The sequence below is a fragment of the Sapajus apella genome, unplaced genomic scaffold (genome assembly GCF_009761245.1).
Source record: "Sapajus apella isolate SASKATOON/1434 unplaced genomic scaffold, GSC_monkey_1.0 scaffold26, whole genome shotgun sequence".
In the NCBI taxonomy this organism is placed as follows: domain Eukaryota; kingdom Metazoa; phylum Chordata; class Mammalia; order Primates; family Cebidae; genus Sapajus; species Sapajus apella.
This window is the reverse complement of record NW_022436966.1, coordinates 1309658-1334160: the sequence shown is the minus strand read 5'-3', so window position 1 is coordinate 1334160 and position 24503 is coordinate 1309658. Positions and strand designations below refer to the sequence as shown.

At 35.6% G+C, this 24503-nt stretch overlaps 1 protein-coding gene across 5 annotated transcripts in view; it reads right to left on the bottom strand.

Moving 5' to 3' along the window:
- Positions 1-24503, bottom strand: part of EXOC6B (exocyst complex component 6B) — a 661151-nt gene that overhangs the window by 199482 nt on the left and 437166 nt on the right. For all 5 annotated transcript variants that reach the window (XM_032292191.1, XM_032292190.1, XM_032292192.1 and 2 more), the window contains one exon: positions 7188-7329. In XM_032292191.1, coding sequence (XP_032148082.1) covers positions 7188-7329 — 142 coding nt within the window. The remainder of the gene's footprint in view (positions 1-7187; positions 7330-24503) is intronic.

The window sequence follows — 24503 nt, the reverse complement described above, 5'->3', positions numbered from 1 at the left end:
TCAGCCTCCCGAGTAGCTGGGATTACAGGCATGCGCCACCATGCCCAGCTAATGTTTTGTATTTTTAGTAGAGACAGGGTTTCACCATGTTGACCAGGATGGTCTCGATCTCTTGACCTCATGATCCACCCGCCTCGGTGAATTTAACGCAAGTCAAATTGCACTATAATTTACACTGTAGGAAGTTCCTCAGTAGACTAAAAATGATATCATATAGAAATCTGAATCTGCACAAAGATAAGAAGAATGTAGAATATATTAAATATATGGGTAGTTATGAAATATATATTAATCACATCTAGACATTTTATAAAATAAATGAGTGATTAAAGCAAAGATGCAGTAATAATGTATTGAGGGGTTTATAGACTATGTAGAAGTAATATGTGTAACAACGATAGCACAAAGGACAAAAGAGAGGGAAACAATCCTTTTCTAATTTTCTTACATTAATGCAAAATGACATATTATTATTTTAAGGTATTCTGTCTGGAAACCCAGTAACAAAAACTAAAATATAAAATAAAGAGTTGAAGCTAATAAACTATAGATCACATAAAAAAAAAAAAAAAACACTAGTTAAAAAGAACACTAGTTAATCTAAAAAAAAAAAAGCAATGAAAGAAGAAAAATGAACAAAGTATGAAAAAGGAAATAGAAAACAAATAGCAAGGTGATAGACTTAAGTCCAGTCATATTGAAAACTACATTCAGGAGGTGGAACAAGATGGCAGAATATAAGATTACATCATTTGTCCGATCTCCCCTCCCCAACCCCATCCCTGCATAAACACCAAATTTTAACAAGTATCTGCAGACACAAAAGCACTGGCACAAGAACCAAAAATCAGGTGAGCAATCACGCTTCCTAGATTTAACATCATATCACTAAAAGAGGCATTGAAGATGGGCAGAAAGACAATCTTGTATTGCTGATGCCACCCCTCCTCAATGCCCTGGAAGTGGCTGAATGGCCTGCAGAGGTTGTGAAGTTGGGGAAGGGAGAGTGCAGCAACTGGAGGACTTTACATTGAACTCAGCGCTGCCCTGCCATAGTGGAGAAAAAAGCTGTGCTTGCTGGGCTCAGTCAGCACCCACACATGGAGGGAACATATGGACCAGCCCTAGCCAAGGAGAATCATCCATTCCAGAGGTCAGAACTTGAGTTTCTCAGCAAGCCTCACCACTACAGGCCAAAGTGCTCTGGGGTCCTGGGTAAACATGAAAGAAAGTCTAGAAGACAAGGACTGCAACTCTTAGGCAACTCTTAGTATTAGACTGGGCACAGAGCCAGAGGATTAGGGTGGTATATGCCCTGGACAGTAACCCAGCCACGGCAGCTGAGGGAGTGCTTGCACTACCTCTCTGCCAATCTGAGGCAGTGCAGTTCACAGCTAGAAAACGAGTCTTTCCTTCTGCTTAACAGGAGAGGATAGCAAAGAGAACTCTGTCATGTGTCTTGGATACCAGCTCAGTCACAGAAGGATAGGGCACCAGGCAGAGTCATGAGGCCCCCATTCCAGGCCCTGGAACACAGACCAGTAACAACTAAGAAGGCTGAAACCATAATAAAAAGGCTCCCAGTAAAGAAAAGCCCAGGACAAAATGGTTTCACTACAGAATTCTATCAAACATTTAAAGAAAAGCTAACTCAGAACCGTACAACTTCATGGAAACTGAACAACTGGCTCTTGAATGTTGACTGGATAAACAATGAAATGAAGGCAGAAATAAAGATGTTCTTTGAAACCAACAAGAACGAAGACATAATGTACTCGAATCTCTGGGACACATTTAAACCAGTGTCTACAGGACAGTTTATAGCACTAAATGCCCACATGAGAAGCAAGGAAAGATCTAAAATCAACACCCTATCATCAAAATTGAAAGAGCTGGAGGAGCAACATAAAAAAAACTCAAAAGCTAGCACAAGAAAAGAAATAACTAAGATCAGAGCAGAACTGAAGGAGATAGAGACACAAAAAACCCTTCAAAAAATCAATAAATCCATGAGCTGTTTTTTTGAAAAGATAGACAAAATAGACCACTAGCCAGATTAATAAAAAAGAAAAGAGAGAAGAATCAAATAGATGCAATGCAAAATGATAAAGGGGATATAAACCACAGATTCCACAGAAATACAAACCACCATCAGAGATTACTAAAAACAACTCCATGTACGTAAACCAGAAAACGTGGAAGAAATGAACAAATTCCTGAACACTTACGCCCTCCCAAGACTAAACCAGGGAGAAATCGAAACCCTGAACAGACCAGTCACAAGGGTTGAGTTGAGGCAGCAATTAATAGCCTACCAACCAAAAAAAGCCCAGGTCCAGATGGTTCACAGCCAAATTCTACCAGACATACAAAGAGGAGCTGGTACCACTCCTTCTGAAATTATTCCAAACAATCCAAAAAGAGGGAATCCTCTGCAAATCTTTATCTGAGACCAACATCATCCTGATACCACACCCAGCAGAGACTCAACAAAAAACAGAAAACTTCAGGCCAATATCCATGATGAACATAGATGCAAAAATCTTCAATAAAATACTGGCAAACCAATTGCAACAGCATATCATAAAGCTTATCCATCACGATCAAGTAGGCTTCATCCTGGGGATGCAAGGCTGATTCAACATATGCTAGTCTATAAACGTATTTCACCACATAAACAGAACCAAAGACAAAAACCACATGATTATCTCAATTGAAGCAGAGAAGGCCTTCGACAAAATTCAACAGCGCTTTATGCTAAAAAAAAACTCAATAAACAAGGTATTGATGGAACCTACCTCAAAATAATAAAAACTATTTACGACAAACCCACAGCCAATATCATACTGAATGGGCAAAAACTGGAAGCATTCCCTTTGAAATCTGGCACGAGACAAGGGTGCCCTCCCTCACCACTCCTATTCAATATAGCATTGGAAGTTCTAGCCAGGGCAATCAGGGAAGAAAAAGAAATAAAAGGTATTCAATTAGGAAAGGAGGAAGTCAAATTGTCTCTATTTGCAGACGACATGATTGTATATTTAGAAGACCCTATAGTCTCAGCCCGAAATCTCCTGAAACTGATAAGCAACTTCAGAAAAGTCTCAATGTGCAAAAATCACAAGCATTCCTGTACACCAATAACAGACTTAAAGAGAGCCACATCAAGAACGAACTGCCATTCACAATTGCTACAAAGAGAATCAAACACCTGGGAATACAACTAACAAGAATGTAAAGGACCTCTTCAAGGAGAACAACAAACCACTGCTCAACAAAATAAGAGAAGACACAAACAGATAGAGAAACATTCCATGCTCATGGTTAGGAAGAATCAATATTGTAAAAATGGCCATACTGCCCAAAGTAATTTATAGATTCAACGCTATCCCCATCAAGCTGCCAATGACCTTCTTCACAGAACTGGAAAAAATCACCTTAAACTTCATATGGAACCAAAAGACAGCCTGCACAGCCAAGTCAATTCTAAGCAAAAAGAACAAAGTTGGAGGCATCACACTACCTAACTTCAAATTATACTACAGGGCTACAGTAATCAAAACAGCATGGTACTGGTACCAAAACAGAGATATAGATCAATGGAACAGAACAGAGGCCTCGGAGGCAATGCCACACATCTACCACCATTTGATCTTTGACAAACCTGACAAAAACAAGCAATGGGGAAAGAATTCCCTGTTTAATAAATGGTGTTGGGAAAACTGGCTAGCCATGTGCAGAAAGCAGAAACTGGACCCCTTCCTGAAACCTTACACTAAAATTAACTTCAGATGGATTAAAGACTTAAACACAAGACCTAACACCATAAAAACCTTAGAAGAAAACCTAGGCAAAACCATTCAGGACATAGGCATAGGCAAGGACTTCACAACTAAAACACCAAAAGCATTGGCAACAAAAGCCAAAATAGACAAATGGGACCTAATTAAACTCCAGAGCTTCTGCACAAAAAAAGAAACAATCATTGGAGTGAACTGGCAACCAACAGAATGGGAAAACACTTTTGCAATCTACCCATCTAACAAAGAACTTATATCCAAAATCTATGAAAAACTGAAACAGATTTACAAGGAAAAACCAAACAAAACCATTCCAAAGTGGGCAAAAGATATGAACAGACACTTTTCAAAAGAAGACATATATGAGGTCAACAAACATGAAAAAATGCTCATCATCACTGATCATTAGAGAAATGCAAGTCAAAAGTACACTGAGATACCATGTCATGCCAGTTAGAATGGCAATCATTAAAAAATCTGGGGACAACAGACACTGGAGAGGATGTGGAGAAATAGGAACACTTTTACACTGTTGGTGGAAGTGTAAATTAGTTCACCCATTGTGGAAGACAGTGTGGCGATTCCTCAAGGACCTAGAAGTAGAAATTCCATTTGACCCAGCAATCCCATTACTAGGTATATATCCAAAGGATTATAAACCATTCTATTATAAGGACACATGCACAGGTATGTTCATTGCGGCACTGTTTACAATAGCAAAGACTTGGAACCAACCCAAATGCCCATTGATGATAGACTGGACAGGGAAAATGTGGCACATAGACACTATGCAGCCATAAAAAACGATGAGTTTGTGTCCTTTGTAGCGACATGGATGAACCTGGAAACCATCATTCTCAGCAAACTGACACAGGAACAGAGAATCAAGCACCACATGTTCTCACTCAGAGGCAGGTGTTAAGCAATGAGAACACATGGACACAGAGAGGGGAGCATCACATACTGAGGTCTGTGGGGGGGGACTAGGGGAGGGACAAAGAGGGGTAGGGAGTTGGGGAGGGATAACATGAGGAGAAATGCCAGATATAGGTGATGGGGATGGAGGCAGCAAACCACACTGCCATGTATATACTTATGCAACAATCCTGCATGTTCTTTCCATGTACCCCGAACCTAAAATGCAATTATATATATACATATATATATATAACATATATATTCATATAAAGAAAAAGAAAAAAAGAAAAACTAATACTAGTCCTACTCAAACTGTTCTGAAAAATAGAGAAGGGAATACTTCCAAACTCCTTCTACAAGGTGAGTATTAACCTGATACTAATATCAAAGACACATCAAAAAAGAAAACTACATGCCAATATCTCTGATGAATATTAATACAAAAATTCTCAACAAAATATTAGCAAACTGAATTCAACAATACATTAAAAAGATCATTTATCATGACCAAATGGGATTTATCCCAAGGATGCAAGGATGGTTCAACATATGCAAGTCAATCAATGTAATACAACACATGAAGAGAATGAAGGATATTAATGCCTTTTTAAATTAAAAACAGCAGTGCCAATAAAACCTTAATTTCCAGCCATCAAAAGAACCATATGATCATTCCAACTGATGCTGAAACCATTTCATAAAATTCAACATCGCTTCATGATAAAAACCCTAAAAAAATTGGGTATAGAAGAAACATTACCTCAACAAAATAAAAGCCATATATGACAGATCCACAGCTAGTATCAAACTGAATGGAGAAAAACCAAAAGCTTTTTCTCTAAGACGCAGAACACAACTAGGATGCCTACTTTCACCATTGTTATTCAACATAGTACTAAAAATCCTACCTAGAGCAATTAAACAAGAGAAAGAAAAAAGAGTCATCCAATTGAAAAGAAGAGGTCAATTATCCTTGTCTGCAAATAATATGATATTATATTTAGAAAAACCTAAAGCTTCTACCAAAAAAAAAATATTAGAACTGATAAACAAATTAGTAAAGTTGCAGGATACAAAATCAGCATACAAAAATCAGTAGCAGTTCTATATGCCAACAGTGAACAATCTGAAGAAGAAATTAAAAAGTAATCCCATTTACAATAGCCACGAATAAAATTAAATACTTAGGAAATTATTTAGCCAAAGAAATAAAATATCTTACAAACTATAAAATACTATGAAAGAACTTTAAAAGGACACATGAAAAGCGTTGCTTCATGCAGTTTATCCAGTTTTACAGTTGTTTATGGCAAAAGGGTAACTTTGATATCTTTTACTTTGTGACGGCTATAACTAGAAGTCCTATTAATGCCTTTTTAAATGGAAAATAGCATTTCCAATAAAACTTTAATTTCCAGCCATCAAGAGTCAACCAAAGGAAACAAATAAGTAGTAAAATTAAAATGTGGGGCAAGGGTGTCAGCAGACTCATGTAATTTCTCATTATATTAATTTTCTTAGAATAAGAAAAAATTCCAAAAGTCATAACATTTCTTGTTCATCTTCATTTCTCACCGACAGCTCTTCATTCTTTCCTAACGAGAGCCTAATTTTGCATTCAACTTCAAGTGGATGATTTATGATGAGTCAACTCTGCCAATAATGATGTTCCTCTTTCACTCTGTCAGGTACTCAATCTCCCAGCCTCCCATAGAGCTAGAAATGATCATATGGCAGCGTTTTGTTCAATGAGACATACAGGAAAGTTTGTCAGGGATCTCCTCAAAAGGTTCTCATTTTCTTAATAAAAGGAATAGGTCCATTCCCTGTCTTGAATGTGGGTCTCTTCTGACTGTAATATATTATGAGAATGAAGAGTTCACACTCTAATTATATATGCCAAAGGAGAAGAAACAAAAGAGCTTGGGGTCCATAAGGACATCACTGAGCAATTAAACCAATACAGCAACTTACTGCCTTTGAGAAAAATAAAATTTATTTGTTTAAGCCACTCTAAAGTTTTTTATTTCTTATAAAGAAAGCATTTCTGATTAATTAATGTACACAGAATTTGTTCTTTAGACAAATAAGAGTTTGCATATAAGATATAGCTAGTTTTTAAACGGAATAGTAGAAGAAAGTAGTTCAAAACTGCATTCTTTTGAAGCCTTTGGGCAATCAGGTTTACTTTAGTGTCTATTAAATGCATACCTCCCTTATATTCCTTATAGAGAGCAGACTTCCTTGTAGACAGAGATATGTTTTCAATATGGGTCTAAGCACTTCTAGGAGTTCAACTTAGCTTGCTGACAAATTCTATTGCTAGATATTCTAAAAATTATCTCTGTTATCTAGGTATTATCTGACCCCTTTAGGAACAAGGACCCTAAACACCTAAAATGTTTTCTTCCCCCACAGAAATGAGTTTGCTGGTAAGACAAAGAAGCAAAGCGATGTTCACTGTCTTACGTTCACATTCTCTGACATCCAAGTTGAACTGCTGTAATGCTCCCAAGGTGAGCTGTCGCACTTCAGCTTCCAACAAAAGTTGCATCAAGGATGTAGCTAAATGCTTGCAAGCTGACATACATGCTGTCTGGGCCACCTTTCCCTGAAATACAACAGTGTAAATCATAAAGTTAATGAATCTAATATAAATTAAAATAAAATTTCAACAAAACTTAAAATCATTTCTTTTTCAATTAGAAATTTCTCTAAGGTTCTCCTTATTGTAATACCCTTCCATTCAAATAATCTTGGAATTAAAGCATCTGATGGCAATCATCTTATATAATAGCTCCATCAACATCAGTCACGGTAGCTGTAACACTAAGCTGAAATTCTCAAAGCCCAGCTATTTAGTCAAGACCTAATTCCTTTCTAAATGGACAGCAGACAAACAATATTCAAAATCTTAAGTGACAAACAATATTCTACAGAGAATAAATTTCAAAAACTTCCCTTCAAAAAAAATTCTTAAAAAGCAAATGTGAACAACAATCCCTACTGTATCTAGAAACTAGTGTTTACTGCTTTATGATTTCACACATATAAAATGAAAAGAATTAACAAAAAGTTTACCTCAAAAAAATAATTAAGGGGATCCATTTTGTTTTCTTAGAAAATACTCAGATTTATTAATATAAACTCTAAGTTAATTTTGAAAATATGGATTTTAAAATTAACATTTTACTGTCTTCTTTAAAGATTCAAAGTATATTTAGTGAATTATAAATTTTATATCTGTCATTTATCATCTGTTTCAAAAGACAGGATGATATATGTTTTTAAAAGACTATGATCAAATTATTTAGTGAATCATCATTCTTTTTTTGAAATTATGAAATCTTTCAGCCACATAGAAAAATACATAGAATCATAAGATGAATACTTACATAGCCTCTAAACATCACAAATACAGTTTAAGCTCCTGTGTAACATCCTTAATCATTTTCTTCCCTCTCCTCAGAGATGACCATTATTGGTATTAGGTATCTCATTTGTTTTTAAAAAGTACTATTATGACAAGTATATAACCAGAAACAATATGTAGTATTATTTTCCATATTTTGATACTTTCTATAATATTATGTATGTCCTTCTGCAACCTCCCCTTTTGGTTGAATATTATGAATGTGAATATCTGGAAGTGTATTGCATCTGGTTGTAGTTTATTCCTTTAATTGTTCCATAATATTCTTTTTTGGAAGTAAGCCACGATTTGTTTGGCCATTCTTCTCATGCTGGAGATTTAGGTTATTTCTTTTTATTTCTTTTTCATTTGGCTACTATAAACAGAATAAGTCAGTTCTAGTATGAGATCATGAAAATGCAAGAGTGTGACTACAGTGTCCCTTTTATATATTTTTTTCATATGTTATACCAGGCCAGGGTCTTCAATGAATCTAGCAGGATTTAAACAGAAAAAACTCTACATAAATAATATTATAATACATTTTCAATTTTACATAATTTTATATACTTTGGATAATTTATTTAGAATTACTATTTGAAGCTACTAGGATGAGGGGTATCAATACTGTGATCCATAATGCATATGCTTATCTATGAAGACAAACACAAGTGAAAGCTAGACTCCCAAATATCCAGTTAAATGGCTCTGCTTATGGTATGTTCTCATTTGCATTGTCCCTAGATATTTGTAGAGTATTACTTCATTGCATAATCATCAGTACTAAATACTTTTATAAGTTTTTCTGCTAATTTTTATACTAATTTAAACAAAAGATATTTTATGGATTTTATGTCTTTGATTACTTTGTGCAACTGAATATTTTCTAAATTTGTATATATTTAACTAAAATCTTATTCATCGCTTAAAAAAAGGATGACCAATTTAGTATACATACTATAACTGTTCCTCATCTCTATGGTTTCATTTGTATTTTCTGATAGGCCACACTCTGGATGATTTAAAACAACAAATTGGAATACTTAAGTTAGGAGCTAATTTAGAGATCAAGTGGCAAAGATACAATAGAGGCAAAAACAAACTCTAAAGAGAAAAGTTACATTATAAAAGTAATCCACATTAAATTACTTGGTTTTAATTAAACCCACTAGAGACCTAAGACAAAGAAAAATAGGGTTCAACATAATGATCAGGCTATACCCACTGTGTACTTGCAGAGGTGACAAAGGTATGAGACCAGCACAACTTACTGAACACCGACTGCTTGTTTTTGTCAGCTTTGTTGAAGATCAGATGGTCGTAGGTGTGTGGCACTATTTGTGGGCACTCTACTCCATTCTGTTGGTCTGTGTGTCTGTTTTTGTACCAGTATCATGCTGTTTTGGCTACTGTAGCCCTGTGGTATAATTTGAAGTCAGATAACGTGATGCCTCCAGCTTTGTTCTTTTTGCTTCGCATTGATTCGGCTATTCAGGGTCTTTTTTGGCTCTATATGAATTTTTAAATAGTTTTTTCTAGTTCTGTGAGGAATGTTATTGATAATTTGACAGGAACAGCATTGAATCTGTAAATTGCTTTGAGCAGTATCACCTTTTTAACTATATTGATTCTTCCTACTCAAGAATATGGAATGTTTTTCCATTTCTTTCTGTCATCTCTGATTTATCTGAGTAGCATTTCATACTTCTCATTGTAGAGCTCTTTCATGTCCCTGGTTAGCTGTATACCTAGGTAATTTATTCTCTTTGTGGCAATTGTGAATGAGATTGGTTTCCTGATTTAGCTCCACTTCGGTGCTATTGGATGCTATTGGTGTACAGGAATGCTACTGATTTTTGTACATTGATTTTCTCTTCTGAAACTTAACTGAAGTTGTTTATCAGCTCAAGGAGCTTTTAAGCAGAATAGCCATAGGCAGAAGGTTGGAATCAAACCCCTTCCTTATACCATACACAAAAATCACAACACAGATGGATTAAAGACTTATATGTAAAACCTAAATCTATAAAAACCTTGGAAGATAACCTAGTAAACACAATTCTGTACAAGGGAACTGGCAAAGATTTCATGACAAAGACCCCGAAAGCAATTGCAACAAAAGCGAAAATTGACAGATGAGATATAATTAAACCTAAGATCTTCTGCACAGCAAAATAAACTGTCAAAACAGAAAACCCAAAAAATAAACTATCAAAATAGAAAACAGAATGGAAGAAAATATTTACAAACTATGCATCTGGCAAAGGTCTGAGGTCCACAATCTATAAGGAATTTTAACAAATTTACGAGCAAATAAACAAACCAAACCCCTTAAAAAGTAGGCAAAGGACATAAACAGCATCTTTTCAAAAGAAGTCATACATGTGGCCAACGAGCATATGACAAAATGTTCAACATCACTAATCATCAGAGAAATGCAAATCAAAACCAAAACGAGATATCATCTCACACCAGTCAGAATGGCTACTATTTTAAAAAAACGAAAAAAAAAAAAATAATAAAACAGACACTGGTAAGGTTGCAGAGAAAAGAGAACAATTATACATTGCTGGGTCAGAGTGTAAATTAGTTTATCCATTGTGGAAAGCAGTGTGGTGATTCCTCAAAGAATTAAAAACAGAATACCAATCAACCCAGCAATCCTGCCATTGAATATATAACCAAACAAATTTAAAGTTTTCTACCATGAAGACACATGCACATATATGTTCATTGCAGTACTATTCATAATAGCAAAGCCATACAATAAACCTAAATGCCCATCAATGGTAGACTGAATAAAGAAAATTAGTTATCTATACACCATAGGATACTACACAGCCATAAAGAAAGAATAAAATCATGTTCTTTGCAGCAATGTGGAAGACACTGGAGACCCTTATCCTTAGCAAACTAAAGCAAGAACAAAAACCAAATGCCTCATGTTCTCACTTATAAGCCGGAGCTAAATAAAGAGAAAGCATGGTCACAAAGAGGGTGATAACAGACAGTAGGGCCTACTTGAGGGTGGAAGATGGCAGAAGAGATCAGAAAAAATACCTATCAGGTACTATGCTTAGTACCTGGGTGACCAGATCATCTGTACACCAAACCCTCATGACATGAGTAAATACCTAGGTAACAAACCTGCCCATATACTCCTGAACCTAAAAGTTAAAAGAAAACAAACAAAAAACAAAAACAAAACAAACAAAAAAAAGTGAGACTATAGCTTTTCAACAAAGAGAGTGGGAACAGAGTGAATGAATGAAGCAAAACTAAAGCAGATGACTAGAGATAGCATAGCAGATCAGAAATCAGAGAAAAGGTTAAGAAACTGCTATCTCTTGGGAAGTATTACACACCAGATAGGCTACGCTTAGGCATTTGATATCTTTACATAATCCTGATAATTACCTCCAAGAAATTAGTATTACTCTTTTCTTGTACATAAATAAACTAAAACTCAATGAGTTTAAGAAATTTCAACCAACTCATACAATTATTAGGTACTTCTACTCAGTTCTTAATCTGTGTCATTCCTCATATATATCTAGGTAATATATCACCTAAAAAGAAGTTATGTATTATACTATATCAGTGTATTACACTGAAACAGTTGGGCTAAACAGTTCCAGAAAATAACAGAGGGGAAAGGTAGTGGTAGTTCAGGAGCCAATTCTTCAAATGCAGAGTATCTGCTGGGTCATACTTTTTAACTGTGGCCTAACATCCTTATCTAGACCAAGACAGACACTTAAAGGACCCACTAGGCTGAACACTGAGATGATAAGAAAATCAAAGAGTTAGAATCCCAACAAAGTCAGAGGTTGAGAAAACAGCATTTGAAAGTCTTGTTTTAGTGGCCAATGGAGACTGATAAGGAGAACCAAAGGTGACTGGGTAAAATGAAAATAAGATTTTTCAGAGTCAGAACATACCAAGATTCAATTTTTGTCTTTATCATTTGTTAGCTGTGTGATTTTGGTAAGCTATTTGATGCTTCTGACTCATTACTCATCTCAACATATTAAATCACTTATTAACTTTAGCATTAACATGAAACACAGACTTGATTTTCAAGTCTGTATCAATATATATCTGCCATGTGCAGTGGCTCATGCCTGTAATCCCAACACTTTGGGAGGCTGAGGCAGGCGAATCACATGAGGCCAGAAGTTCAAGACTAGCCTGGCCAACAGGGTGAAAGCTTGTCTCTACTTAAAATACAAAAATTAGCTGGGTGTGGTGGCATGCACCTGCAGTCCCAGCTACTTGGAGGCTGAGGCACGAGAATTGCTTGAACCTGGGAGGTAGAGGTTGCAGTGAGCCGAGATTGTACCACTGCACTCCAGCATGGGTGATAAAGCAAGACTCTGTCTCAAAAACAAAAACCCAAATATATGTATAATTTAACATGTATGTGTTTAGCTCTCTATTGATAGGTATATATCAAAGATGGAACATCTCAAATATGTATCAATAGCTAAACACATACATGTTATTTTACTCTGACATACTAGGTTACTTAATTGCCCTCCAACCATTTTCAAAACTACCTTTTCTCAAGATAATTCTTTATTTCCAAACAAAACTATAATTGCAGAAATGTATGGCTTCATTGTTAAATATTGTTCTAATCCTAGAAAGCAAGTTGGAGCTTTGCTAATTCATGGTCCACTCTCCACTCTCTTCCTCATTTCTGCTCTCCATTAAAATGCTATTCATAGACTTGCTAGGAAAGAATAAACACAGACTCAAGCAATAACAAACAATTACAAGGCACTAAAAATTGGTGTTTTCACAAAACTTCTTCATTAAGTAATCTTAATATGATGGCGACTCATATTAAGAAGCTTACAGCCAAAATCTATAGGACAGTGTAGGAATCTGGAACATAAGAAAACCTAATCTGACCAAATTTCCCATAAAACTGTCATTGAATACCTCTAGGAATAATTTCAAATCAGTCATAATCATGCATTAGCTATACCTTACAAAACTATGCATATACCAGGGCAAAGAGACTTCACAATAATAAAGATAGAATGTCAGACAAGAGGAAAAATGGGCTATCACATCACATTTTGAACACACAAAAAAATCTGTGATTCAGGGATATTTGGGATGCAGGTCTTGCAACTAGCTCTACAGGCACAATCATGCTGCCTCTCAATACATTTGTAATATTTATGCCCTCCAAGACAGTCAATAGATATCAACTACATGAAATGAAAGTCATCTATGCAAGCATTTAAGTAGTTTATACCATTTCTCAATCCAGTTAGAACACCTTTTTGTAAGTTTTGAGAAGAGGAGAGGAGTAAACCTATGAGAAAATTCATGTTAATTCAAAGACCGGATATTATCATAGTGATAACCAAAACTAGGCTGGAGTTCAGACTCATAAAAATTATCTTTTTATTTTTACCATGTAACTCTTTGGTAACAAATCAACTCATTTCCTTCAAAATACGCCCTGATTCATATGCCATAATTAAAATCACCCTCTTTAACTGCTACTCTCTCCCAATTTGCTGTCTTGCATATTCAACTTACACCATAATACTTTGTACTGGAAGATAGATGCATTGTTATTTCATGCATGTACATTTAACTTAAAAGGTACACAGTTTGCTCTTGAGACAAATGAAAATGGAAACAACATACCAGAACTTATGGGATGCATAAAAAGCAGTTTTAAAAGGAACATTTATAGCAATAAATGCCTACATCAAAAAAATGGAAGATCTCAAAGAACCTAATATTACACCTCAAATGAACTAGAAAAACCAATAATAAACTAAGCCCAAAGTGAGTAGAAAGAAAATAATAAAGATCAGAGCAGAAATGAATAACATAAAACTAGAAAAACAATAGAAAAGATCAACAAAATTAAGAGTTAGGTTTTTGAAAAGGAAAACAAAATCAATAAACTTTTGGCTATACTAAGAAAAAGAGAGATGACTCAGATTACAGTTAAGTATACAGAAATACAAATGATCATAAGAGACCACTATGAACAAATACACACCAACAAATTGGATATCCTAAAAGAAATAGATAAATTCCTAGACATACAAACTACCAAGATTAAATCAGGAAGAAATCAAAAATCTAAATAGACCAATAATGACTAAAAAGAAATGGAATCATTAACCTAAATATTCTACCAAAGAAAAGGTCAGAACCTGATGGCTTCACTGGTGAATTCTATTAAATATCTAGGTAAAAACTATTACCAATCCTTCTCAAACTTTTCCAGAAAAGTGAAGAGGAGGAAAACCTCCAAACTAATTTTATGAAACCATCATTACTCTGATACACAAACCAGATAAAAATAATACCAAAAAAGGGAAAATATAGGTCAACATGACTAATAAACATAGATGCAAAAATGCTCAGCAAAATACTAACTGAATTCAACAGCACATTAAAAGGAATGTTCACCACAATCAAGTGGGATTTATCTTTGGGATGCAAAGATGGTTCAACATATGCAAATCAATACATGGGATACACCACATTAACACAATGAAGGACAAAAGCTATATGATCATCTCAGTAGATGCAGAAAAGGCATTTGAAAAAACTCAACACCCTTTCATGATTAAAAAAAAAAAAAAGCTTTCAATGAATTAGGTACAGATTTAGATGGGCCAGAGGTGGAATGATACGGTTTGAATCTGTGTCCCCACTAAATCTCAGGTGGAACTATAATCCCCAGTGTTGGAGGCGGGGCCTGGTAGGAGGTGATTGGATCATGGGATTGGTTTCTCAGAAATGGTTTAGCACCATCCCCTTTGGTGCTTTTCTCATGATAGTGAGTTCTTATGAGATCTGCTTGTTTAAAAGAGTATGACACCTCCCTCTGCCTCTCTCTCTTTCTCCTGTTCCTGCCATGTAAGAAGTGCCAGCTCCCCCTTGGCCTTTCGCCATGATTGTAAGTTTCCTGAGGCCTCCCCAGAAGCCAAACAGATGGAAATATCATTCTTCCTGTACAGCCTGCAGAACCATAAGCCAACTAAACCTGTTTTTTTGTAAATTACCAAGTCTCAGGTATTTCTTTATAGCAATGCAAGAATGGATTAATACATTTATCAATTTTTAAAAAAAGAATGAACAAATTCTTACTGCATGTAACAATATGAATTACTCTCACAAACATGATTTTGAACCAAAGAAGGTAGAGCAAAAAAATCAGGTGTATAGTATAACTCCAATTATATAAAATTTGAAAACAGGCAAGAATAACCATCCCAAAGACATGTTATGTTCCTGCTTATAATCCTTCCTATACCTTGGGGAAAAGCAGTTACTCAAAGGGGTCCTGAGGTCTTCTACTTAACACTTTCTGATTGGTGCTTACATGGAGTATTACATCTGAGAAAGAGCAACCAGTTGTACACTCATGATTTGTTCCCTTTTTTGTGCATATGTAATATAGCACTAAAAAGTTTACTTGGGCCAGGCACGCTTGCTCACACCTGTAATCCCGGCACTTTGGAAGGCTGAGGCGGGCAGATCATGAGGTCAGGAATTTAAGACCAGCCTGGCCAAGAGACCAGCCTGGCCAATATGGTGAAACCCCAACTCACTAAAAATACAAAAAATAGCCGGGCATGGTGGTGGGTATCTGTAATCTCAGCTACTCGGGAGGCTGAGGCAGGAGAATTGCTTGAACCCATGAGGCGGAGGCTGCAGTACGCCGAGATCACCCCTTTGCACTCCAGCCTGGGCAACACAACAAGACTCCCAACTCAAAAAAAAAAAAAAAAGTTTACTAAATAAAACAAAAACAGTAAATGGTTTCCAAGGAAAGAAACTATGACTTTTTTGTTTTGATATACCTAAACAAAGTATAGCTCAAGACTGTGCAAGGTAGGAAACAATTGATACCTAACTTTATGTCTTGAGGGTCTCTGTCTTCTAAGAAAAGAGAGATAGCCACTGTTTCTTACCCAAAGACAAAATTAAACAGAATTATGACAAATGTGTACAGACCTCACAAACTCCTTCAAAGAAATACTGAAAGCTCAGTATTCATTACATTCAATTACTATGTATTTCAGTTACAGTACTAAGTGCTGTGTCAGAACTAAATGCAAGTGAGTAGAGGTGAAGAACGCAGAAAAACCATCGCCATCTTCAATACCTCTACCATCTCTACCCCATCACCACAGAGGCTCTTTCCATTTATTGAGCACTGACTATACATCAAATGTTTTGAAAATATTATCTCATATAATTCTTACAAGAACTCCATGAGATATTTATGGAAACAGACATTAAACAATTTGAATATAACTTGTAAGTGGTGGAGTTTGAATTTAAATCCAGCCCTGCCAGACTCCAAAAACTGTTAACAATCATTTGATCCTGCCTCATATAAGGATCAAATCATAAAAGGTCTTTTGGTACTTGCTACATCTTTTGGTTGCTCTGTGACTAGGGCTGAGAGAACAGGAAGATAAAAATCACACAAATCTGAAACCCCAGGATACTGATTAAGTTTCTTTCCCCCTTCCTCATCTAAGGAAACATTAAAAGAATGCTGATCATAGCAGATATTTACAACAGAATGAACTCTAAATGAGAAAAATTCCCTTATCACCCTAGCAGGGCATGTGACAGGGGGAGTGGCTTGCTTCTTCAGTGCCCCGCTGCTCAGAACTCTAGGGGAAGCATGCAGACAGGCAGGTTGGGGGGCTCTGACCCCATGGCAGCATCTAGGGGTGAATGCTTAGAGCTCCTGAAGCCCCAGTGGGCATATGCTACAAGGTGCTCTTTTAGTTTTTCCATTTGCAGGCAGCTTATGTTTATCAGCTCAATTATACCCTCTGCCTTATTGAAAGGACAGGGCTTTCTGTATCCTGGGGTTCTTGCCTTGGTGTACCAGAGAATCGGATCACACATGGGCTTGGAGAATCAGTGCAAGGTTTTTTATTGAGTAGTAGTAGCCCTCAGAAAATGGACGGGGAGCCAGAAGGGAGATGGAATGGAAAGGTAGTTTTCCCCTGTAGTCGGGCCGCTCAGTGGCCAGGCTCTCCTCTGAGTGCCCCAACCAAACCATCATTCCACCAGTCGGCCCGCCAGCACCTGCTGGTGTCTGCCAGTGTGTTCTTCTGCCAGTGTGCTCCTCTTGACATCTAGTCGCTTGTATGTTCTCCTGCCGGTGTGTTCCTCTCAACATCCAGCTGCTTGTGTCTTTTTCTGCTGATGTGTTCCTCTAAAGGTCCAGCCACTTGTGTGTTCTTCCACCAGTGTGTTCCTCTAGATGTCTGGTCACTTGTGTCTCTGCCTGCTAGGGTCTCGGGGTTTTTACAGGCACAGGATGGGGGCGTGGCGGGACAGGGTGGTTTGGAAAATGCAACATTTGGGCACAAAACAGAAATGCCTATCCTCACCTAGGCCTGTGGGCACAGGCCTGGGGTGGAGCCCTTGCCAGGGACCACACCCTTCCCTTCCCAGCATTTCCCTGCTCCTCTCCCATATCACAACCACAGCTCTTTGTCAACATATTAGGAACAGATCCTAAGTCCCAGATGATAAAAAATCTTATCTAAATGGCTTCAAGTAGCCAAAGGCAAATTTTCTCTTTCCGTGGATAATCTTAACAAGTTTGAGAGTAAGAAATATGGAATGAGAGCCTGAAAGTATTATGTGAAGGAGAGCTGTCCTTTCACACCAACTCTCTCTTTTGCTTCCTAGGTCTTTGGCTTACATTTTGTCACCTCAAACTTTATCTTTCTCTAGTTACTCAGTGAGTTATTTCACTGTAAAATAGAGAAAAGTTCTGACACACAAACTGAACTAGCAAGGCAAGTAAGAACTACTCAGAGAGAATGCAAAGCTACCCTATAAAATGCTCTTTTCTTCTGTGTACCAGTTCCTCTGAAATAACCTTTCTGACAGTGGCTCTGTTTCCTTAATGCTCTAGTCTAAATTCTACTAGGATCTTACTTCTGCCTGCCCATGGAACTTGAGGTTTTGGATTGTCCCTTTAAGTTTCCTACCCTAATTGAACAAGGAAGCTATCTTGTTCCCTTTTCTTCCACATCTCATAGTTATGGGTGAGGCTAATTCATGCGCCTTGTGCAGTACATCAGTGGCATCCCACAAATCGTGATAGGTAGTGTTTTCATTTTTGTTCTGCTCAAAATATTTTCTAAATTTCTTCATGGTTTCTTTCTTGAGAAAGAGGTTGTTTAGAAGTATGTAGTCTAATATCTAAAGTTTGGGGGATATTTTTGGAATATGTCTGTTTTCTTAGGATGGATGCTCAGTTGCATTCTGAGGATCAAGTTCTGGAAATTCCCATATGTTTTTATTATCAGGGACTTGTGCCTGGAATTTTTGTTCCTATGTGCTGAAGAAATCCCATGGCAGGGTCTTACTCTGCCTTTATACCTATATCACTTTAGAATCACACATTCTGTCCAAATAGATTCTCCCACAATTGAATCCATATCTTAGGAAGAATTACAATCTTGTTCAAAAAACATTCTTAATTTCAATTAGAGTATCTGTATAAATGTTCACTCATTAAAAGAATGTACAAATCCCTACTGTAGACAAATGTTTCCTAACAGCTAAAGAACATGAATCCAAATGATGATGGTTGAAATACGCTGGGAAAGACATGTGGTGTTATTTGATGACATGAGTAGAGCCTACAATAAGATGGTAGACCTCTGGTAAATAAAAAACCTATGAAACTGCTATCCAGATAGCAACACAGAGCATTTTCATAAATCTGAAATTTCTTCCCTTTCAAATCAGTAGACCCACCCATATGCTGAGATAACAACTTTTGACTTATACACCCATAATTTTTGTCAGTTCTTGAACTTCACAGAACCAGAAATCCCTCCTCTGGCCATAAACCCAAAAGAAGTGAAATTACCACCTGGTAAAGATATCTGCACTCCCATGTCCATTCCAGCATTATTCACAGTAGCTAAGATATGGAAATAACCTAAGTGTCTTTCAACCAATGAATGAAGAAAGACGCTAGTACATAATATACAATGTCATATTATTCAGCCCTAAAAAAAGAACAAGATCTTGCCATTTGCCACAACATGAATGATCTAGGAGGATAATATGCCACGTGAAATCAGACTGACAGAGAGAGGAAAATATGGCATGATCTCACATATGTGTAGAGTCTTAAATATACATATATATAAATATATACAGTGATAAAGAACAAAACAGTGGTTACCAGGAGTGGTGATGGGGTGGGGAGAAAGGAAATGGGGAGATGTAGGTCAGAGGATACAAAGTAGCCAATATATAGGATGAATAAATCTAGAGATCTGATACACAAGATGAGGACCATAAGCAATGAAGCTGTACTAAACATGGGATTCATGCTAAATGAACAGATTTTAGTTGCTCTTGCCCAACACACAGAGAAAATATGGGAAACGGTATGAGATGATGGATATGTTAATTTGTTTCACTACAGTAACCTTTTTACAATCCATATGTATTCCATAACATCATGTTGTACACCTTAAATAAATGTAATAGAATTTAACTTTTCAAAAATACTTCTATGTTACTGTTCTGTCTTGTGCCTAGCTTCTTTTGTTCAACATGTTTCTGAGATTCATTCACACAGTTGCCTTTTTCCTGACTTGAGAAGTAAAATATTCAGTCTTTCATCATTAAGTAAAATGTTAGCTGTCGATTTCTCACACATATCCCTATCAGTTTACATAAGACTAGATTACACTGCCGAGAGAATTTTATTTTTCATGAAAGGGTGTTCGATTTTGTTAAATGCTTTCTGTGTACATGTTAAGATGAGCACATGGATACACTCACACAAACAACTATATAACTTAGGCAATACACCTTACTGAGACACAGTGTATCTTTTGAAAATATAATTCTGGATTTCATTTGCTACTATCGTGTAGATTTTGAGTACATGTTTAATGCAGGATATTAATCTATAATGTTCTGTTCTTATATTGTCATTGTTTGATTTTGCTATTAGGGTAATGTTGGTCTCATAAAATAAATTCAGAAATGTACCCTCTACCTCTTCGTTTTGTGAAGAATTTTGCTTAGAATTGTTTAATTTCTCTCAGAAATGTTTGATAGAATTCACTAGTGAAAAAATCTTAGCCTGCAGTTTCTTTGTGGGAGGGTTTTAAAACATAAATTCAAATTCTTGATTACAAATAAGCCAAGTAATCTACATGGTCAAGTTAATTGGAATAAAGTTGTTCATATTTTACTTTACTATACTTTTAGTTTCCGAAGTTTCTGAGGGTCTGTAGTGATATTCCTTTTTAAAAGAAGTGTTTTATTTCTTCCACTATTGTGTCCATTTACTATTTCATTAATTTCTGCTCTTATATTTATTATTTCCTTCTTCCTATTGAGTTGGGTTTCAATTTGCTCTTCTTTTTTTAGCTTCATAAGGCAAAACTTGGACTTTGATTTTTGACCTTACTTCTTTTATAATGTAAATACTTAAAGTGATAAATTTTCCTTTAAGCTAGCAGTTCTCAACTGGGAGCAATTTTGTTCCCCGGGGACATCTGGCAATGTCTGAAGACAATTTTAGTTGTCACAACTGGCAAAAGGTGGAAGGAGGAGAGAAGTACTATTGGCATATTGTGGGTAGAGGCCAGGGATACTGATAAACATCCTATAACACCCTGAACAGTCAAACATACGTGGTCCGAAATGTTGATACTACCAAGGTTAAGAAACTTTGCTCCACCCAGTGCATCAGTGGCACCCCACAAATTGTGATAGTGTTTTCATTTTTGTTCAGTTCAAAATATTTTCTAAATTTCTTTGTGGTTTTTTCCTTAAGAAAGAGGTTATTTAAAAGTATGTTGTCTAATATCTAAAGATTTGGTGATATTTTTGGAATATATCTGTTGTTGATTTCTAATTTAATGTGTTGTAGATGACAAACCTAGTCTATAAAATTTTACCCTTTTTGAATTTATTGAGGCATGATTTATAGCCCAGGGTATGGTCTAGTTTAGTGAATATATGAACTAAGAAAAGAAAAAAAAAGCTGCTATTAGTGGTGTAATATCCTATAAATAAACATCAATTAAGTCAAGTTGTGTGATATTATTGTTCAAGTCTTCTATATCCTTACTGATATTCTATTTAATAATTACTGAAAGGAGTGTCAAATTAATTACATAATTACAGCAACTGTAATTATGAATTTGTCTATCTTTTTAGTTCTGCCAGTTTTTGTTTGATGCATTTTCAAGATTTGTTATTGAGTGCAGACACACATAAGATTGTAATGTCTTCTTGATGAATTGGTCCTTTTGTTATAACGAAATGCCAATCTTTTTCCCTAGAATAATTCTACTTCTTAGGTCTACTTTACCAGACATTAATACAGAAACTCAATTTTTCAATGATGGTATTTGCATGGTATATCTTATTCCTTGCTATTACTTCTGACCAATCTATGTGTTTATAAATTAGAATGATGTTCTTGTAGACCAAATATAGTTGAGTCATTCTGCTTGATCCAGAGTAATAAATCTCTGCCATTTATTTGGAGTGTTTACACCATATAATTAATTATACTTAATATAATACACAGTACGGTTGGATTTAAATCTATTATGTTGATCTTAGTTTTCTTTTTGTCTAATCTGCTGTTTCCTTTTTTCTATTTTCCTGCCTGCTTTAATATTACCTAAATGTTCTTTATAATGCTATTTTATTTCCACTTTTGACTTAATAGTTTTATTTCCTTCTTTTATACATTTAGTAGCTGTTCAAGGCTTTACAATAATCCTCTTTAAATTATCACAGTTTATCTTAAGTTATGTTACACAATTCCATAGGTAAAAACAATATTCTTGCATTTACCTCCATGTGATTAGTTTCATATATTTTACTTCTGTATATGTTATGAATATATATATTGTCATTATTTTTGCTTTTAAAGTCCATTATGTATTAAATAAACAAAATTTGAGAAAAAAATTTTTATCTTTCCTACATGTTTTTCATTTCTGGTGTTCTTTGTTCCTCTGTGTAGATGCAAGCTTCAATTTTATATTATTTTTGAAAAACTTAATTTGATATTTCCTGAAATTCACATATTCTGTCAATAAATTCCTCAGCTTTCAGTTGTCTAAAAAAGTCATTATTACACCTTAATCTTTGCTGACTATAATATTCCTTGGTGATAGTTCTTTTTTATTATTTCAGCATTTTAATCATGTCATTTCATTATCTTTTGGTTTGCATAGTTTCTGATACATAAAAAGAAGTATCTAGTCATTTCATCAGTTTTTCTCTATATGTACTGTGTATTTTTTCCATAGTTGCCTCTAAGATATTCTTTTTATCATTGTTTTTCAGCAAGGTTTTTTTAATCAACTCTCAAAAATTTTTAGTCACTATTTCTTCAAATACTTTATTCTTCCTTTCTTCTTTTTCTGAGAAGGCAGTTAGACATACTGTCTGTCCCACAAGTATCTGAGGTGCAATAAAAATTCTTCCTCTATTGTTTCTCCTCCTGTACTTCAGCTTGCATGATTTCCATTGCTATGTCTTTTAAGTTCTCCAATCTTATTTTCTATAGTTGCTAATTTCTATTAACACAATTCAGTGTAATTTTCATTTCAGATATCACATTGTTGTTATTAGAAGTTCCATTTGATTCCTTTTTATATAACTTCTGTTACTCTCATTACATTTATACCTGTATTTACCTTTAAATATTGAACATATTGAGCATGTGTGTATGAGCATATAAGCACTGCTAAAGCATCTGCCTTCTAATTCTGTCACTTCTGTCATATTTGGATGTTTCTATGGAATGATTTTCTTCCTTGTTATGGGTCACATTTTCCTGCTTGGCATATCTAGTAAATTTTTATTGAATACTGGATATTTTGAATGTTGGCTGTTAAGTATCAGTATTTTGTTAAATTTCCTTAAGGTGTGTTGGGCTTTGTTATAGAAAACAATTGAGTTCTGAATCAATATGAAATTTTGAAGCTTACTAGTATGCATTTTTATGCAGAGATCAGAATTATCTTTTATCTAGAGGCCCAATACTATATTATTAGGTCGAGGACTAATGCTACTTTAGACCCAATGACTAGCCTCTCATTTGCTGTCTCTGCTGTATGTTTCAGTTCAGTGGGGCCTTTCCCTTTTTACAGGTTGTAATTTGAACATCTCCCCCTCTTTGTTTGAGTTCTGGCAATTGTACTTAGCTTCTGTGCCCTCGCAATTTGTTTGTTTGTGTAACCTCATGGACGTTTCCTCCTATACATTAACAGCTTAGTATTCAGCCAAATCCGCAAAGGAATCTCAATGCAATGTTATTCTTCTAAAGAAAACTTCATTCCCAAGCTGGTTCCTTGTAAATTGCAGTCATTTTGTCCCCAAACTGCAGTCATTGTCTTCTTATCCTTACTGCTATGCTCTGCTTGGGTTTACTCCTTCTTGCACAGCAATTTTGCAAAGTACTTCTAAGAGATTGCTGGGTTTACACTTCATTTGTTGGTCTTCTCTCATGGATCACTATCCTGCACTCCCCGGTGTACAATATTTAAAAACAGTTGTTTCACTTTTTTTGTACAGTATTCTAGATGTTTATGGTTGAGATCAAGTCTGGTACTAGCTATTACACCATGGCCAGTAGTGATCACCTCAGCATTTTTTTGAAATATATTTTTGCTGAGTACTGAACTGTGCATTGGCAGTTGTGTTCCTCTTTTGGAATTTTATACATTTCATTCCATTGTCTTCTGGCCTTCATTATTTTTATACAATTTCGGCCATAATTGTTATTGTTTTTCCCATAAATGTGTCCTTGTTCTCTGGCTGCTTTAAGATTTTTTTTTCTTTAATATTGGCAATCGAACAATTATGTGCCTAGCTATAGTTTTCTTTAAGTTTATTCTGTGTGGGCTACTGAGCTTCCAGAATCTGTGGATTGATGCATTTCTTCAGATACAGAAAATTATCAAGCATTCTCAAGTACAAAATTCTTTAAGTACTGCTTTGTATCATTCTCTCTCTCTTCTCCTTCTGGGAGTCCAAGTGCATTCATTTAAAACCTTTTAACTGCATTCTACCTATCTCATATGCTCCATTCCATTCTTATAATTAAAAATAAAAATTTTAGGGCTGGGCATGATGGTACACACCCGTAACCCTAACTACTCAGAAAGTGAAGATGGAGGATCCCATGAGCCCAGGAGTTCAAGTCCAGCCTGAGCAACATAGTGAGACTCACATCTCTTTTATCACTCCATGTGTTTCAGTTTGCATGTTTTTACAGACTTGTATTTGAGTTCACTAATCTTGAATTCTGCTTTGTTGAGTCTGTTTTTTTTTTTTTTTGA